The sequence below is a fragment of the Solanum tuberosum genome, unplaced genomic scaffold, assembly GCF_000226075.1.
Source record: "Solanum tuberosum cultivar DM 1-3 516 R44 unplaced genomic scaffold, SolTub_3.0 scf00277, whole genome shotgun sequence".
In the NCBI taxonomy this organism is placed as follows: domain Eukaryota; kingdom Viridiplantae; phylum Streptophyta; class Magnoliopsida; order Solanales; family Solanaceae; genus Solanum; species Solanum tuberosum.
Window position 1 is genome coordinate 412,973 of NW_006239197.1, and position 18,926 is coordinate 431,898.

General features: G+C 31.7%; 2 protein-coding genes across 3 annotated transcripts; both read right to left on the reverse strand.

The window, feature by feature from the left end:
- Nucleotides 1-3,245: 3,245 nt before the first annotated feature.
- On the reverse strand, nt 3,246-4,038 carry LOC102593393 (nectarin-1-like). The gene is made up of 2 exons (XM_015313944.1): nt 3,910-4,038; nt 3,246-3,820 (listed from the first exon to the last, which is right to left on the reverse strand). The coding sequence occupies exons 1-2, from the start codon at nt 4,019-4,021 to the stop codon at nt 3,285-3,287; spliced, it is 648 nt and encodes a 215-aa protein (XP_015169430.1). The 5' UTR covers nt 4,022-4,038; the 3' UTR covers nt 3,246-3,284.
- Nucleotides 4,039-7,175: 3,137 nt separating this feature from the next.
- On the reverse strand, nt 7,176-15,475 carry LOC102602982 (flap endonuclease 1). 2 transcript variants are annotated; one of them, XM_006358451.2, is made up of 19 exons: nt 15,365-15,475; nt 15,162-15,278; nt 15,002-15,060; nt 14,695-14,754; nt 14,552-14,605; nt 14,413-14,461; nt 14,168-14,215; nt 13,110-13,175; nt 12,893-12,943; nt 12,128-12,247; nt 11,967-12,051; nt 11,598-11,679; nt 10,519-10,633; nt 10,371-10,427; nt 10,234-10,280; nt 9,959-10,010; nt 8,965-9,130; nt 7,999-8,125; nt 7,176-7,467 (listed from the first exon to the last, which is right to left on the reverse strand). In XM_006358451.2, exons 1-17 carry the CDS (start codon nt 15,374-15,376, stop codon nt 8,969-8,971), a joined length of 1,236 nt encoding a protein of 411 aa, XP_006358513.1. In that variant the 5' UTR covers nt 15,377-15,475; the 3' UTR covers nt 7,176-7,467; nt 7,999-8,125; nt 8,965-8,968. The 2 variants fall into 2 exon arrangements, with proteins under 2 accessions (XP_006358513.1, XP_006358514.1); XM_006358452.2 differs by lacking the exon at nt 8,965-9,130 and having other exon boundaries at nt 15,365-15,473.
- Between the last annotated feature and the right edge of the window lie 3,451 nt (nt 15,476-18,926).

The window sequence follows — 18,926 nt, forward strand, 5'->3', positions numbered from 1 at the left end:
TCTTTTTGAGACGATTTTTGAATATTCATAAAATACACTAATTATATACATAATTATGTGAAAGATATATATTATCTAAAAATTATAAAAAAGCGACAAGACTATTTAAAATAACTTGCGAACTATATTATTATTATTATTATTATTATTTATTTATTTATTTATTTGAAATTTTATAAAACTAATTATTTAAAATCGTTTGAAATTGAAGAAACTCGATAATTAATTTATATTGTGGAGGGTCAAAATTGGTTGTCAACATGGAATCCGTCTTGGATATGACTTTTAGTTTTAAATTCATATTTTTTAGTTATTGCTTTATTATTTTGAATGTCGGTAATATTTGTTTATATCTTGTAACTACTTTGAGTAAAAAATTAACGGTTGATGACGAAAAATACTTTAAGTATAGACATCTTAATGGACTTCTTCACAATAAATTTGCGCAAACAAAAAGTAATTAACCACTTATATATCTAAAAATCATATTAAATTTATTCAACTTTCTAAATTTTACATATATCACATAAATTAAAATAAATAAAAAATATTAAGATATTGGGCCCGTGCTAATACGGGCACCTGTATTTAGTATCAATATAAAAGATAGTCTATACCTAGTGTTTAAACTGTGAATATGTAGCATCTGTATACTATAAAATTTGAATTTAACTCTGCTTGAGTATCTTTTAAAAATAATTTATTTGTCTTTGTTAACGTAGAGATAAGGTTTGTGTTTACATCGTTATATGTATATGAACAGTGTAAAAGAAATCGTCAAAATATACTTAAAAGATAATTATTCATAATAAGTGAAATTAAATAGCTTTGAAACAAAAGAGATATAGTTGTGATAACATGATAAAGTACTATGACAATAATAAATTGTTTACAGTACATAGTGAATATATATAATTAGTTAATGCCTAATTTATCAAAACAACTTGCATTTCCTAGACAGATAACACTGGATCGTTAATCGTTATGCAAAGATAATTGAAGGGCCTCCAAATGGACTACGTCCAAGTCAAATCAGAATGGTAGAGAATAATTCAACATAACTAATAACAAAAATTAAACAAAGAATTACAGTTGTTTTGGAACTGAGGACATATCAAGCTAAGGGGACATTTAATCTCATGAATATCAATCATATGTTATACAAATATATCAATTCTTAGATCCGTGTTTGTTGCCGGAAAATATTTTTAGTTATTTGACTCGGTGTTTCTCCCCTTATTTGAACAGAAGCAACCTAGTTAATTATGAGTATGACTTATTTCTCAAGAGTAATTAAAACGCTCTTCTAACAACGTAACTATTCTACTCTTGAAAGACCTTGTGTTATCATCAGTTTTCAATTTATCATATATAAATATAATTAATATATTTCCTTCGTAAGAAGTTTCTCCATAATATCCATAAATAGTTGCTTCGGAAGTGGCCAAATAAAGACTAATCTCTCACTATCGAATCAACTTCAAAAATATATCTTGATCCGATTTAAGGGGCGGTCCATTTTTGGGTTTTCATAAATAAATTGTCCAATGGGGAAAACTTATCTTGAGTTTGTGAATAACACCCTATCCACCTTAATAATATAAAATAATACTTTTTTATATAGATTTAGCTAGCAAGTGTAATTTTTGGCTGGGGAAATGTGTAACCAATAAAAATAATCCAAGCAGTGTAGATTCTATATTGACCCTAAAAACGGAGAATATTTTATAATTTAAGAAAAACTAATTAATGGATTACATAATTCTATTTCACTATCGAAATCCAATAATGTATTTCCATTCATATGTAAGTCCAATTTACGAAGGCCTTCGAATCTTATATATTATTGGGCCTGATCCAAATACTCGCTACCTCATTAAGTTTCGCTAAGGCCTTTCTAATTGGGCTTTGTTTTCACTCTTACTTTTTCGGCCTGATTCCTAGAGATCTTTTGATGGACAAATACAAGATAATTTTAAGAGAAAATTTCAGAAATAGCAAACATAATAGTAGTTATAATAAGGTTTTATAGCTATAGTTTTAATAATTGCATTCCATAGCTATAGTTCCCTTTGTTATGAAGGTTGCGGTTGTATATTTCTGTCTGTATGTGTATTTCGCTTGCGAATATATAAATATGTTAAGTATATACAAATTATGTATTTTTACATTTAGGAAATTCCAGAACCCCGTTTGTATATTTCACTTGTCAATATACAAACAGGTAATTTAAAACATATTATTAAGGTATTTTTGACATTAAAATATCTCATTTTAATTTTAAACAGGTGTTAGTGTTGATCATTAATGACTAGTTAGTTTTTTACGATGAAGTGATCTACTTTGACAAATATATACTCTTCACAAAAGGAAAAATTTGGTGAATAAAGCAAAGCCAAAAGGATCTTTTCTCTCCTGCTTCTTTCAATGGTCAATATATATTAACTTTACAATAAATATTTTGGAGGGTAAAAAACAGTAAGAGCAATTAAATTTTATCGAACCACATGCATTTAAGTTCGATTGAACGCTACTTGAAAACAATTCTTTTACTCCGAAATAGGTGGTTCCAAATATTCCTTAAAAAAATTTCATTCCCACAATTATATACTCCTCTCTTTCTATATTAGTTGATCATAATATTAAAGATAGTTGTCCCATATTAGTTGATTACCCTACTAAATCAAGAAATAATTAAAAAAATTTATCTATATTTCCCTAGTAAGTAATTCTTTTTGAAAGTATTCACATTTGTTTGTAAAATTTTCAACAAGTTTTTTTAAGGGGTGAATTAGTAAAATCATCTTCTTATTTATGATTTTTTAAGCATCGTGCAAAATGGAAAGTGATCAACTAATATGGGACGGAGGGAGTAATACCCCCTCTGTTCACTTTTATTTGTCACTTAATCCTAAAATAAAATTTCTTTTTTACTCGTCACTTTTGACATATTAAGAAAGACAATTATTATTTTTTCCATATTTTCCCCTCAACATTAAATACTTATTTTCCAAAATCTAATACTAAACATCATTTAATATAATAGTTTTATAAAATACTTATATCAATAATTATATTTTGAATAAGTGTACCAAGTCAAACAGTAACAAATAAAAATGAAGAGAGAGTGAGTACTAATATAATAGGCGATTGAAAACATTATTATTAGTTATTACATGGTGAGAAAGGCAAAAGAGAAAAAACTCTCTCTTTTAAACCGAACAACATGATCGAGTTAACAACCGTAAACATAACTTTTTGTGGAGAAATAGAATTCTCAGTAGTTAATTAGTGGCAAATTTTGCTTTAATCTGTTGAGCTTCCGGAGAGGTAATCCGGAATGTTTGAGCCAAAACATCATTAGGGACAGGTGGTGTAGCTGCAAACAACGTTGTCGCAATAGATTGTGCACCAGGTAATTGACTATTTAAGGCAGCAATAACAGCTGCTGGATATTTCCCATTGTTCTTTTGGAAATGAACAAGTCCTCTAGGAAAAACAAACACTTCTCCTTTTACAATGCGCTTAGAGAACAAAACATTAGCTGTAGTAATGAAACCAACATCCAATGTACCATATAAAACAAAGATCATCTCAGTGGCTCGTGGGTGGACGTGGGGTGGGTTAATACCACCAGGAGCATAGTCGATACGAACCATGGACACACCAAGGGTGTTAAGGCCAGGGATAGTTAGAACATTTGCTCTAGTGGCCACGAAACCATATGTGCTGGTAATGACTCCTGGCATTGAAAGGGCCATTGAAGAGAAATCAGCCGCGGTGGACGTGTTCTTGCATGGAAATCCGTTCACCTTCAATGCTGTTACATAATCACATCACTTATAATATTAATTATTTACAAATAAAATTGGAATAACGCACGCGCGTCTTAGCTTTAACGTAACTTACTTGAGGTGAGATCAGCAACACAAATATCCTGGAGCATATCTGGATCTCCAGCACAAGCTTTATCTGAGTTGATGGCTAATAATGCCATAATTACCACAATTAAAGGAAACATCTTTCTAAAGGATTCAATGGTTGATTTGTATGGATATATAGCAAAGAGAAACTAATTAGCTGTTTATTTATAGGCAAGTATGAAAAGCTTTAGGTGAGAAGTTCTTAATTAACTGGCAAAATCAAAATTAGGTTTGGTTCATGATTTGAATAAAAATCGATCCAAATTGAAAAATCAAACAGTTTAAATAATTTTAGATTTTTAAAAATAGATAGTATTTAGTTTGGTAATGGTTTTGTTCGAAAGAATAATCAAATCGAACCGACAAATTATATACATATATGTTATTACTCCCTCTGTCCCAATTTATATGACTTACTTTCCTTTTTAGTCAGTCCCAAAAAGAATGACACATTTCTATTTTAAGTAACAATTTGCCTATAAAATGTCTTTTTTTACCCTAATGAAATGATTTATAACCACACAAATTTCTATCATTCATTTTTGGACCACAAGTTTTTAAAAAGTCTTTTCCATTTTTTCTTAAAGTTTGTGCCAAATTCAAAGTACATCATATAAAATGGGACGGAGGGAGTAATAAATAGACATAGTCTATTATTTTTATATACAATTTTTAAGATCTTATATATGTTTAATCAAAATTTATTTATAATTTACTTATTAATAGTAAAAATGCCTAAGGTGAGAATATTTATTTTATTGGTTTTATTTATACGAGTCTCTATGTTAATTCTTTGTGGGACTGAAAATGTCACTGTCTCACCCTTCTAGGCCAAAATAGTGAATTTTGAAGCTTTATTCATAGTAAACTCAGTGATCGAAAGTTCTGTAACGTCAGTCATACTAACTATTTTTCGTTTTGAATGAATTGCCGTCACTTTTTTCACGTTTTGAATTAAATTGTTTCTTTTATTTTTGTGTATGGTTAATAACCGAAAAATCAAATTGAACCCGATACCAAACAAACCGATAAATTGCATATTATAGTTGGTTTGGTTTGGTTTTGATGGTTTTAAAACTGATTAAATTGATTTAGTTTTGATTTTGATCAATAACCAACTAGTAAACAGTACTCTAATCAAAATGATGTACGAAATCTAACGATAGGCCCAAAGCTTTTGGTTTGATTTTTCAAATTTTATGAAATCTAATAATATTTCTCTCTTTCTTTTCATTTTCTACAATTAAAAAGGTTTTTTCATTCTTTGACAACTTATAATTAAGCCTTTACTAACTTTTATTACGGTACTAATAATTTTCCTGGAATAGGGTAAACAAAGTTGATGAGAAGTAGTTTAAAAATCTAGTTAAAAATCTCATAGGTATTATTGTTTATTTTTTACATAAATTGATTTTGATTCCTGTCTTCTTCTAAAAAATGGTCATAACGCCTAATGGTAAAAATAATTTTTTGATGAATATTTTTAATAAACTTAAATCAAATATTATTTATTTTTTAAAAAAATCAAAACAATTTTTTAAACAAAACCAAATCAAAGTTTAAACATAACAATTTATTTAATCAGTTTAAGTCAATTTTCGATTTGAATCAATATTTCACCAAATCCTAAACACCCTCAAATTTAACATGTTCTATCAATCTTGAAGCACCATTTGACTTGCACAAAAGAAAAGGGTATGTACTATATATATATATATATATATATGTATAATTGATGAGTGTGAATAGGGTTAGGCCAGAAGCTCATAGAAATAATTAAATGCGTAGTTGGTAGCTACCGAAAAGATACGAAAGAAAACATAAAAAGAGAAAAAAATATGTTTGTTTTTACTGAGCATATAATATAGAATGAGTTTAATCAAATGTGTTTTTTTAATTTGAGAAATGAGGGTAATAGAAATGGAAAGAAGCCAAATTCATTAGAAATCATTGGAATATGAAATCAATTCCAACATTACTATTTCATTTAACACAAAACTATTATTTGAATAAAAACTAACTTTATTTTTAATACAAAAATTTATAGGAGTAACGTCGACCTAGCTAAAGGATTAAAAAATCACTAATTTTTTAATGAGTAGTTTGGTAATTCACTATTTAGTATTTGACATTTTGAGGTTTTCACTTTTAGAGTAGTTAGTAATTAGTACTATATAGAAGGATAGATAGATATAGGTAGATATTATTATTATAAATAGAGAAGTTAATATGCCTAATTTATCAAGAATTAAGTGATTAGGGCGGCTTTTGGTTTTAGTAAACAACTTAATTGCATTTTCTATAGATCATTGATTTCATTGGATGATTGAAGACATTTCAAAGGGACGAATAAAGTCAAATCTGAAGGGAACGAATAAAGATTAGGATTCAACTTGGTAGTTAGTAACAAGAACTATACTAACTGATATAATTTTATAAGTAGAGTCAGGAAAAGATTAGAAGTACACAAATACGTTATTCTTATCTTTGTGGGGTAGAGAGTACATATAGATCTTCAATTCAAAAAAGGTGTAATCAAAATAGAACGGAAAGAAAAATAACATAATAAATTAAATAGCAAGATGAACAAATTAAATAAAGCACCTAAAGTAGTAAAAATTAATTGAAGAAAGATACTACATGAATATTAACTAATATTACAAAATAAGGAGAAGATGAGAAGAGGGAACTACCCCAACCTCTTCCACATATAAGTATTACATCACTCGATTACCTACTATCCTTTTACTCTAAAATCCTCGACCTCCATTCAATTTTATCTAGGGTCATGTCCTCAATAAGCTAAAAATGTGTCATGTCTTATTTAAACACCTCCCATCGATTTCTTCTTTGGCCTGCATCTACCTCTCCTAAAATCTATTATAGCTAGCGGTTGATAGGCTCTATAAACACATATTAGCTACATTTTTTTCATTTACAACACTAAAAATTATGTTTGAGCAATAACATTATCATTTTGTACTCATTAAGTGTGTTTTATTGTGTAGGACGTGTTTCCGAGCTAATGAACATTTGTGAAGCTAAAGCGGATGTTTCGAAACTTTGAGGTCTGAACAAAAGTCTAAGAATTCGTTTGGACTTGACGCTCCACGCCTGCGTTTAAACTTGGAAGCCCTGCTAGATACCAAAATACGAGTTCTTTCCTCAGTCTCAATCTACAATTCTTAAGTTGTTTCATTACAGATATGTAACCGTAGATCCAAAGCACAGTGACAAGACAATGCCTCAGACTCGAGAAAACTAAACATTGCATCAACTGTGCCAATTACTAGATTAAGATTGGTTTTATGAATTAAATGGTACATGCAACTTACAGAAATGCCAATTCACATAGGATGAGAACCCAGGATAATCCAGATGTATACATTCATTGATTGAAAAAGAGGGCAGGGTGGAGAGGTACAGAAGAAAAGAAAAGAAATGAGGCCTGACTAATCGGTGTATTTTCTTCCAGAAGAACAAACAAAATTGAGGCACCAGCTACAAAGACTCCGCAAGCAGCAATGTGACTGGACATTATTGACTGTTCTTCCAACCAGATAAAAGAAACCACAATGCATTAGTGTATCCTTTTGATGAACAAAAACCAAAGAAATGAAGGTTAAGCCAACATCAAGTTAAAGCAGATTAATAATTAGTGAAACGCACATCAACCTCTTCTGATAGATGGTCCAATTCGTCTTCTTTTCTTCACTTGTAAATTAGGGAAAAGAAAAACAGCATTTTTAAAAAATATTTTCCAACTACGAATCAGTGTTCCTTTCTTCAAACACAAACTTCAATTCTCTGGTTTAGCTAGATCTTGAAAACTACACATCCTACTGGTGCATTGAAAGGACACCAAATTACTGTGCAGAAACCAAAAAGATTTCTAAAACTACTTCCCAAGTATAGAAAAAATCCAAAGGAAACACATTAGACACTTCAATTCAGTCGACATCTTATAATCCAATTAGTCTTGATGAGTGGACAATGGTACTTGGGAAAAATTATAAAGTCGCATCAGAATCTGTATTGCAGACAGTCAACATAGGTAATGATCAAAGAATCTAACCTGACCAAGGTACGAAACCATCACTTCACTGCAAGCTTTAACTTGATGCTAACTACTTTTTCTTCTTACTACCACCAGCCTTTGATTTCTTGTTAGCAGCTCCTTTCTCAGTGGTGTGAGCTGTTTCCTGTGACCAGATAAGGCATCATATTTTAACGAGATCCAATCTTTAGCCAAAGATGCATCATTTAGGAGCAAAATTCCTCTAGATTTTCGTTCTTCACAAAAAAACGTCACAAATAGAAAAATAATACCAAGAATACTTAGCTTAAAATATAGTGATTGTTCCTTCGAAACCAAAAAGTAAATGTTGACTAAAGGCATAATACATAAACATGTCATTTAACTTGGTTTCAACTAACATCTATGTCCTCCATCTTTGGGTGTGCACAAGTAGGCACTTCAACTTGCATAAAGTTGAACAAGAAAACAAACGCGTCCTACATGGCAATTCCATAAGATACACTTGAATAGAATTTTACTATGCCATGCAAAACGCATGTGTTTCTACTAGTTCAACTTTATACAAGCTTAAGTGTCTACTTGTACACACTCAAAGTTGGAGGACATAAATGTCAATTGAGGCCAAGTTAAAGGGGATGTTTATGTATTAGGCCTTGACTAAACAATTCCAGCACAAAGACTGAAGAAATTTTGAAGTATTAGTTCTCAACGTCATTACCCTACTCCCCAACTCAACTTATGTAGTCATTACTTTCCAAATTAATGTTTGTGTGTTCAAAAATTAATTAATGGGACACAATTTTTAGGAGGACGTATTTTAGCTGCACCACCTGTATTTTCATGAATTAACAATTATTCCAAACCTTATTCAATCAATTTCTTTTCCACAGGTTCAGAATTCACTATTCAGCACAACAATCTTAGCAAAAGTATTACCTAAATTAGAGCATTTTGTATTATGAAAGGCAAGAACTTAGAGATCAAGGTTCATGAGGGGTTTACAGCATCATATGCCGAAGCAGACGTGTCTGGATAGCGGCACGGAGTAATTCAACCCCAATTCTAAAGATGGGAAGCTTAGCTTTCCAAGGACACCAGGTCTGGATCGTAAAGAGAGTGTCTTAAACTTGGTAACAGGAATCGGAGATACAAGAACACATTTAGTCCCCTGTGAGCCAACGTACCAAAAGTTATGGGGGCAACCAGTCATAATTTTGGAACATATATTAACAAATTCTACATCAAGCATGGGCATGCTTTTTGGATTCCTTGTGAGCTAACGTACAAAAAGTTATGGTGGCAACCAGTTAAAATTTGAAACAAACATTGACAAATTCAATAAGTATCTATTATGGGCATACTTTTTCAGGACAAGACTATGAGCCCATTTGGCTTAACTTAAAAAAGGTAGCTTTTTAAAAGTAGTTTTAAAAAGTCGAACTTAAGTAACTTTTAAGTTGAAAAATGAAAAGTAGGGGAGTACCTACTTTTAACTTTTAACTTTTTTAAGCCATTTTAAACTTATTTTTAAGTTATTTTTAGCTTTGTCAATCACTCTCAAAGGCTAAAAATGACTTAAAAGTAGGTTTGACCAACTTTTAAGTCAATCCAAACAGGCTCTATGCCTGAAATTTGTGTTCTAAAAGAAAGAAACCTTTGGATTTTAGAAAAGCATTACACATGAAAGATGGCCTAAATTAATATTCAATCCCAAGAGATATAGCTGACTTCCAAGAACAATCAACAAAAGATATGATTGAAAAGAAAGAAGAAACAACATAGCTAAGTGTTGCTCTTACTTCTTACCACACATAATTTGCAGTTGTTAATCAAGTGAACTGACCTACTCATATATAACATATAAATGATAACGTCATCCAATTCTTCTATCACCAAAAAGAGTAAGCAACGCAATGATGTTGGCAATTTAAATAAAGATTTTTCAGTTGAATGCCTTTTTTTTGGAGGGGGGGTGGGGTTAGTTCATGAATGGTACCTTTCTTTTAACTGGAGCAGATGTGCTAACTGGTTTAAAGAATGATTCTAACCTGTTAAAAAATGAGACAACACAAATTCACAATGCAAAAGATCATGGTTAGAAGATGCTGCAAGAATTACAAACACACTAGAACATTGTACATAAATTAAAGGCTTTTACAAGGTGAAATAATATTCAAGGGCCAATCAATTTTAAGAAGTTAAGGGAACGACAGTTTTTTCCGACACTATTAACCATCAACAGATTTATTCTAGGCAATGCATATTTCATACCGCCCCTGAGAAGATTTGTTCTTGGCTGTCTTGATCTTTTCTATTGCCTGAACAAAGCAAGATGCAAAGTAGTTAATTGTATCCTTCAAAAAAAGCTAGAAGAAATCTCTGTCAAATAGTGGCAAAAGGAATGATACCTTTGTAACTCTATCAATGTTGAATCCATTTTCCTTTACCAGAAAGTTAACCAACCCCTAATAAGAATAGAATATAAAAATGAAGATTCTGTTAAAATTTATTAACAACCAACCAAAAAATCAATAGTTTCTCAGGTAAGACAATCACTTCTTCATCAGGAGCAGCCCATTTTAGATCAGTTTGCTCATCATCTGTAACAACTAATGGTTCCTTGAAGAGCCGCCTAGCCTCTTCATAAGGCCAATCATCAGGTATTTGATATCTACAATAGGATCAGCAATGAAAATACTTTAAGCAACATATGATGTAATCATGGTTAATTCAACTGCCCACATAAATTTACCAATAATGTTTCAGTCAAGTCCACCCACTCTCCAACCACAACCCAAAGGAAAGGTGAGAGGGAGACAGAAGAGATAGAGAGGAGGGAGAGTTCTCAAATAAGTCAATTACTTGGCATACTTTTCTCTTGATTTTTTTTGAAAATCAACTTTTTTTAATAACAAAATAAATCCTTGAGGGCTAGAACCGTATGGTTCAAAACTCAGTAGATAATGCCAATCCCACTATCCTTCTCCACTTAAAACTAGGCTTTTGTTTGCGGCAAACCCATGGCATGCACCTAACCCACACATCACGAGTTGCACTTCAAAGCTCTAGAGGCTTCTGAAAATTTAATTTCACAAGAGACCATATAATTTGAGATAAACTATATATAAGGGGCAACCAGGTCTAGGCAGTGTACAATAGATCCAACGTGACTATCTCTTCTCAGGACTCCACAAGTAGCGGGAGCTTAACAAGACTGCCTTTTCTTTAATAATTTATCTAACAACATATGGACCCTTATGAACTTAAAATTTCAAAATCTTTCCCAAGGAAGTATGCCAAAATGTTTTAGAACATTGTTTATTGTCTGAAGGAAGTGTACAGTCCATCAAATAGTGCTAACCCATCGTCTCCAGTAGTAATTGCAGTAAAAGTGGAAATCCCTTAACAAATATGACAAGCTCCTTTAGGATAAATTTCTAAATTTTCAACATCTCATTGCTCTTTCAGCCTTGAGAATCAAGGGAAATCAACTAGCTTCTGGAAAAAAATTATGTTCATTTTTTCAGTATTCAGGATAATTGAAGACTGTTGGCAAAGAAAAGCTAGATAACACCCAATGAATGCATGCATATATACTCGATGAACTCAGTTCCATAAAACAACAAATGAAGTACCTCTCTTTGTTAATATTCTCTAATATGCTCTCCATTGACCCATGTTGGCGTACAAGCTTCAAAGCCGTCTGGGGCCCTATGCCTATTGCATAGATTGATGATTAGATACCAAGAAATATTGCTCCAATCACTCAAACCATATCAGTTGCAGCATAAGTAAAGCATAAGCACATGAAATTTAAACGGCTCCTAGATGCTGATGTAAGATTGATTATAAGAAATCAGGACCTAGGTAAAGCTTGTGCAAAGTGCAAACAATGAAAATGACACTGTAGCATAACTGATTACGGATAGTAAAGAAGAAACACGAGGTAGCATATGCATACTCAAATGATTTTTAAACAGAGATCTAACTGAAAAGCATGGTACCTCGGATGCTATCACAGTAATCACATCCACAAAGAATGCACAAGTCTATGAACTGATCCATACTAAGTTCAAGTCCCTCCAATACCTTCAATAAGACATAAATCAAGAGATAATATACTTGACATCAAGACATCAACTAAAAAGTGTTCAGGCCCATTTACCTTGGAGATATCAAATTCCATCACTGGTATCTTTTTGGAGCTAGGATCCATTAAATGGCGAAGAAACTTTGGAGCTCCAAAAGTTAAGGAATCCATATCTTCAGAGGCCACAGCATAAACCTGACAAGTAGAGGAACTCTTTCAATACTTATCTGTAATGATGCCCAATGAGCGACTTGGAAGTGGAAAATCTGACTCAATTACACATCATAATTCTTCAGAGAAATATTTCACTGTCAACCCCCACCCCAACCTCCGAAGTTTTTATTATAGCATATGTGCAAATGTAGGCCTTAATTCTTAAATATATCATTTACAATAATAAAGATTAGATATTCCAACCTAAGGACTCGGGTGCGTGTGTCCGATATGGGTGCGGATCTAGAGGTCGGATCCTTCATGATCTAATTTTTAATATTCGGGGATATGGATGCATTTTTGGTTACGGGTGAGGGGATTCGCCTAAAAATAATTAAAATATCTAAAAATAAAGTTATAAAACCTAAATTATGAGATAGTATGTAGAGAAATTGAGGAGAATCCTGGAAGGAGATCAAAGGAAGAGGAGTGACATAGAAATTTTTATATAAAAGGTATTCCATTTTCTTCAATTTCACCTTAACTTTTGTATTGATTCCAGAAATCATTAAAACTGTCAAGACTTTCCCCATCGATTTTGATCAAAGTACCCAAAATCGGTTGACCAAATCAGGCACGGATCACACATAGTTCTAAGCAATTAAATAATTGACAGGGTATACATGCCTTTTCTGCCTTGCAAAGTGCAGCACACTGGGCCTCTGCTTCAGAAGGAGCCTAAGGAAACCATCAAGGAAAAAACTCTGACTTTCTTGCATCAGGGGCAAAAATTATACTTTGGAGAGATACCATTGTATGTAAACTCCGTGAAATAAGGTGCAGTGAATGCCACTAACCATCTAAAAGACACCCTATTACCAGAATGCCTATACTTCCAACTCACCTCAACAGCAGGTACCCCCATTAGTCTGAGAAGCTTTTTGCAGTCATCATTGTGTTGTGGTGTAACCTAAAAATTGGGTATGTGTCATTTATATATATCCACAGGTTTTGGCTATTTACAATGTAAAAAAAAAAAGGTAGAACCGAAACATTCGAGAGGTTTATGAGCCAATGCATGCTATACAACGAGATGCCATATTCACAAGAAGTCATTTTCTTCAAAATCTCAAACACTTCATTGGTATTAGTAGCTACAATTGATGCACACCCTTGCCAATTGTACAAGAGTATTAAAGAGCTATTCTAAAATTATTGCCTAAGTTCTGAAACTTCTTTTCTACTCAGAACCTGCAAATCTGTGTTGAACAAGGTTGTAAATCATAATTCAATAGCAGAAAATTGATAGTACAGTTTTTGGAGTTTGAGCATAGACACAACCTGCTTCTTAAACTTATGCCTGTACAAAATAATATTGAAGAGTAACGCTGAACAGATTATGGGTAAACAAAGGTGCTTCCTTTTCTTGACATTATTAGTTCTCTCTGCATCTCAAGCTGTTGGACTTTTCCGGTACAGTTTTACAAATCTTGTATTTGTAGATTACTGAGAATATGAGAATTGATACAGGATAGGATGATACAAGATACAAGTTAACTAGAGTTAGCTAAAGTTGGTACAAGATATTTTCACATTTCACATTTATAGTTAGCATGCAGTGAGTTAGTTAGACGTTTGGTTACTTAAGTTAACCATTGTTAGGTGAGGTAGTTATCAGATAGGATTGCTATATAATCATCTGTACAGCTTGTTGAGATTTAGATTAGCAATTGTAAACACTTTCTCTCTTAATACAAATTCAATATTCTCTCCACAACGTCTTCAATTTCTCTTTCTAGAAGCTTCCAACTCGAATTGTGAATCTGGTTGTAAATTTAACAATAACAGAGCAATAGGGGTTTTAACCATCTACTACGCAATGAGATTAAAGGAGCAGCAGACAAACACCATTTCTTCTCTTACATAACTAATATACCTAGAATAACAATTATACAAACCCACCTTTACTGTTCTCTTGCTGAATTTCTCAATATCCTCCTTGTTGCCACTCTGTAATCATAATGCAACTATATCAATTATTTGAAAAAACACACACATGAGGAAAAATAAGAGGTGGACCAAAAACATAGAACTTGTCATACACTTTTCCCAACCCTTTTCCTGTGGTGGGGGGTACAGGAAATTAAATTCAGTTAATAATAAGCCCAAAAGAGGTACTGAATCATAGAGACATATAACTATCAAACCTCTGTAGCCTTAGCCAAGTCATCTGTGGCATCTTCCCTTCTAGAGTAACTGCATAGACAAGACAGTGTGAGAACATGAACAAACAGGCAGCATTTCATGGATATAATACAAAGAACATATAAAGGAGCTAATAGGTACCGTTTTGCAAGTTCTTGCTTCTTCAAATCAGGGGGCTTACCATCAAAAACATAACTGTTAATAAAGACATGGGAATTACTAAAGAGGAACAAGGAAAGAAAGGGACAAAAGGAAAAGCACAAACGCTTAAAGCAACAAATTACACAGGCTTGATTCCAGCTTCCAGAAGCCTAATCGTCCGCGAAAACATCCCAACCAAATGACTGAAAACACAAATAGCCATTATAATCAATAAAAACTACAGTTTTTTAATGCCAAATTCAAAGTGGTACCAAGTAAAGCAAACCTAACATAAGCAATCATCTAAATGAACCATAACAGCACGTACACAAATATGTTTTGCTTAACTCTTTAAAGAAACAAATAGCCAACAAAATGTTGCTCCTTTTCATTTTATATAGAGTACAAATAGTACTACTAGTCGTGGAGTTCCAAAAAAACATAATATACCTAGTAGTTTCCCCAGCTTCGTTAGTAAGCATTTCCGTACCGCTTCGTCCTACTACAATCTAAACCACAACAATTCACCATTGAATTATCCTAATAACTCGACAGGCATTAAGATATAACGCATTCTGAACATGAATGCATATAAGGTAAATGTACAGACCAGGAACTGGTAAATGCTCATACTAGCATCGATTGCTATTTTACGACCGAAATAACTCTCGAATTTCTGCTCCTTCATTCCACTTGGAGCATTATCAGCCAACAGCTTCATTAAACCCTAAAATTCTCAAAGAAACAGTTCGGTATATGAAAATGAAAGAGTAAAGTTGATGGATTAAACACTATATTTCTACGTAGACATACCTTAATTCCCATATTTTGGATAGAACGAACACAGAAAGCTTAGCCAATTTCTTGAAGGTTGGGTACTAGGGTTTAAGCTTTCCCGCCTCTTTGGTATATATATGTATATGTAATATAAGTATATCTACAAGGCTTTGTATTATACGCTTGGTTTTGCTCCAATGTTTCGAGTATAATTCTCAGATTTTCCACTTGGTCCAGTGACTCGACACGTAAGAGTTGTGGAGCCCATTTTAGAAACCCGTTTCATGTTATGCCCACAAACCGGTTCGTCAATAGCACGCGTCGCACTTAATTAAACGATACTTTTTGAGTGGAAGTAAGGTTGCTTAGATCATCTCCAACCCACCTCTATTTTACTCTCTATTTTCTATATTTGGAAAGTAAAATAAAGAACGGGCACTTCAACCCACCTCCAAATCACCCTCTATTCTTCAAATTTAGAGAGTTGAATAGTAGTTCTCCAAATTTGGAGAACTACAATTCACACTCTCTATTTCACTTTTTCATGATTTTATTATTATTTTTATTATTTTCTAATTAACATATTCTTTTACATATAATTCCATTAATTAAATATCTAATGTTCATAATTCTTTTTTAAATGTAATATAATATTTTAAAAAAATATTATTTAATATATACTATTTTAATTTCAAATTAATAGTTATTTTTAATTTTTTTTTCTAACTTTTTGTGAATAATAAAATTTTATTTTATTATTAATTTTCATTATAAAGAATACGCAAAATTAAAATGGCAAGACGAAAAAATTCAATTTTAAAATACAATACATGATATGATTATTTAAATACAAGATAACAATACAATATAATACATAACATAATAATTTAAATATAAGATAAAATACAATACATAACATGATAATTAATTGATCACAACAATAATTTAGTAATCCGGTAGGTCGTTCCAGATTTAGCACTATTCGAAAAAAATTAGGATATGATTCTGAGAATTGTTGCGATTGTGATTGTGATTGCGGTTGTGATTGTCGATTTCTTTTTTCAAGTATTCGATGTTGTTCTCGTTGCAGGTAATCACGAACATTTGGATCACTAATAGTTTCTATAATTTTCATTAAAATTTTAGTTTTGTCGCTAAATTCCTTGGCTTTTATATATATATAAATAGCATTTCGTTGTCCGGTTGTTTGGATGTAGCAGACTCTGATAACATCTTCCCAAGTCGATTATTTTTTGTTTCGAAAAGTTTCATAGCTGACGAAAGACCTTTATCTTTTGATCTCTTTAATTTTAATTTCTTCACCCCAATAGGTCGTTCAGATGAAATGTAATGACCTGAAAAAATCTCATTTAAATTAAGTGAAAAAAATGATAAGTTAGGAGATGATACTATAGGTGATGTAGGACTAGGAGCCTCGGACTCCGATGATTGCAAAGTAGAGCCTTGTCCTCGAACTTTTTCTTTCCGGTGTCGACATCCTTAAACTTTTCAAAATCTTTCATTAGATTCGATACATGATCAAACTTAAAACCTTTTTTATAAGTTAGTTCTTGCATAAGTAGCATTTTTGCTTGATTAATTTGCAAAAATATGAATCAAAATTGTGTAAGTAAATATATATAAATATATTATAAGTAGTTAGAAAATAGTCACTTACAATATCTATATCTGAAGCACTACGGGGATGCAAATTTTCTATTTGTCTAATACATCCACTTAATTTTCGTACTGTCTTTTCAATTAAGACTATTCGACGCTGATCATAGGATTGGCATGTGCCGGTGATCGGGTCTTGAGATATATACATAGATTTGACATAATAATTTATCCTCATTGAGAGAGTATCCAGAAGATCGAGACATTTTTTAGTTGTTTTCTGGAAATGTGAGTATACTATCTTGCCTTTGTGACAAGAATAGACTTCTACATATATTATATATAGAATGTAAGTTTTGCTTTTTACTATGGGATGGATTTCACTATATTTTTAACCATTGAACTCCGTAATGCATTAATTTTGAACTCCGTAATATATTAATAGAGCATTTTAAATTTCATAATGCATTAATAGAGCATTTATGGGAGCAACGTAATAATTTTGAAAATTGAGTGTTTATGTAATTGTATGCAGAGGCGAATCTAGGATTTTTAGAACATGGATGCACCAAGTAAAATGTATTGAAGTGAGAATTGATCCTTAATCCTCAAGGTCAAAAGCTCAACATTTAACCATGTGGACCATTTGGACTTCTTGTAGTACGGGTGCAAGAATATAATATTATACAAAATCTTAAAAAATATACATATAAAATATCTAATTTTACGAAGAGACCACGGGTGCGGGTGCCCTATTTTTTGGCTGTAAATTCGCCAGTGATTGTATGTCACTTTTATTTGAATTTGTCCCCTAATTTATGTATTATATTATATTTTCTTGCAATTTATGTTATTTAAAAATTTAGAATAAAATATAATTTCATATCACATTAAAAATTATATAAAGTAATTCTTTGGAAATAAAGAAATAAAGGATTTATATTATGAAATAACAAAATAAGAATGAAATAGAAATAATAATATAATATTGAAGAGAGAAAAAAAAAATATTTTTTAGAGAGTAAAATAGAGAATTGGGTTGGAGTTGGTTGTCTGAAAAAATAGAAAACTCTATATTTGGAGAGTAAAATAGAGGATTGGGTTGGAGATGCCCTTAGAAAATAAGTTGGTTGAGTTAGGGGGACAGGCGGACGGGTCGAGTTTAACATCAGTTTGTCCAAAATGAATTAAGTGAAAATAAACAAAATATTTAATTTTAACTCATATTAATTCGAATAAAAATGGGTAAACGTAAATTCAATAGATATAGTATTCATATTATTTATTGCTTCTTATTATGTAGGGAAATGAGTACAAGATTTTTTTGCTTTTTTTTTTCTCCTGTTAGAGTGTATTTAGTTGGAAGAAAAATATTTTTACATTCTTTTGAGGAAAAAAAAAGGAAAATGAGTGGTCTTGAGTTGAGGTTGAGATCAAATTTAGGTCTCAAATCAAGATCAAGATTCAGGTCAAGATCGGATTTTATATATGGATCGTTTCGGATAGTGAGTTTTTGATGTGAGGTCAAAATACATATTTTTAATTATTATTTGCCTCACATTTAGTATTTATATTTATCTTTTATGAGCATAAATTTTATGAATTGTGCTAAATTGTGTATTTTATTTGTAGGATTAAATTGATGAAAAAAATGAAGAAGTTTGGAGCTAAAACGAATTAAAGATGGAAAGTTGAAGAAGGAAATCAAGCAGGCAGCTCCATAGATTAAAGTGAATAAAATAATATATTTTTATATATGGGAAAAAGGCGGCTGCAATTGAGGAATCAAATTTGCTGCTTGCTGCTGCCACGTGGCAGTAAGTGAATGGTACAAAATATATTGAGGCGGCAACACTGTTCACGCGGCGAAAAAAAAAGGGAATTCAATTCCTTTTGGTTTTGGATTCCTAATTGAATTTGGACTCAATTAATTTATTTAGGATTTCTATATCTATAAATAGGGGATGAAAAGTTATTTTTG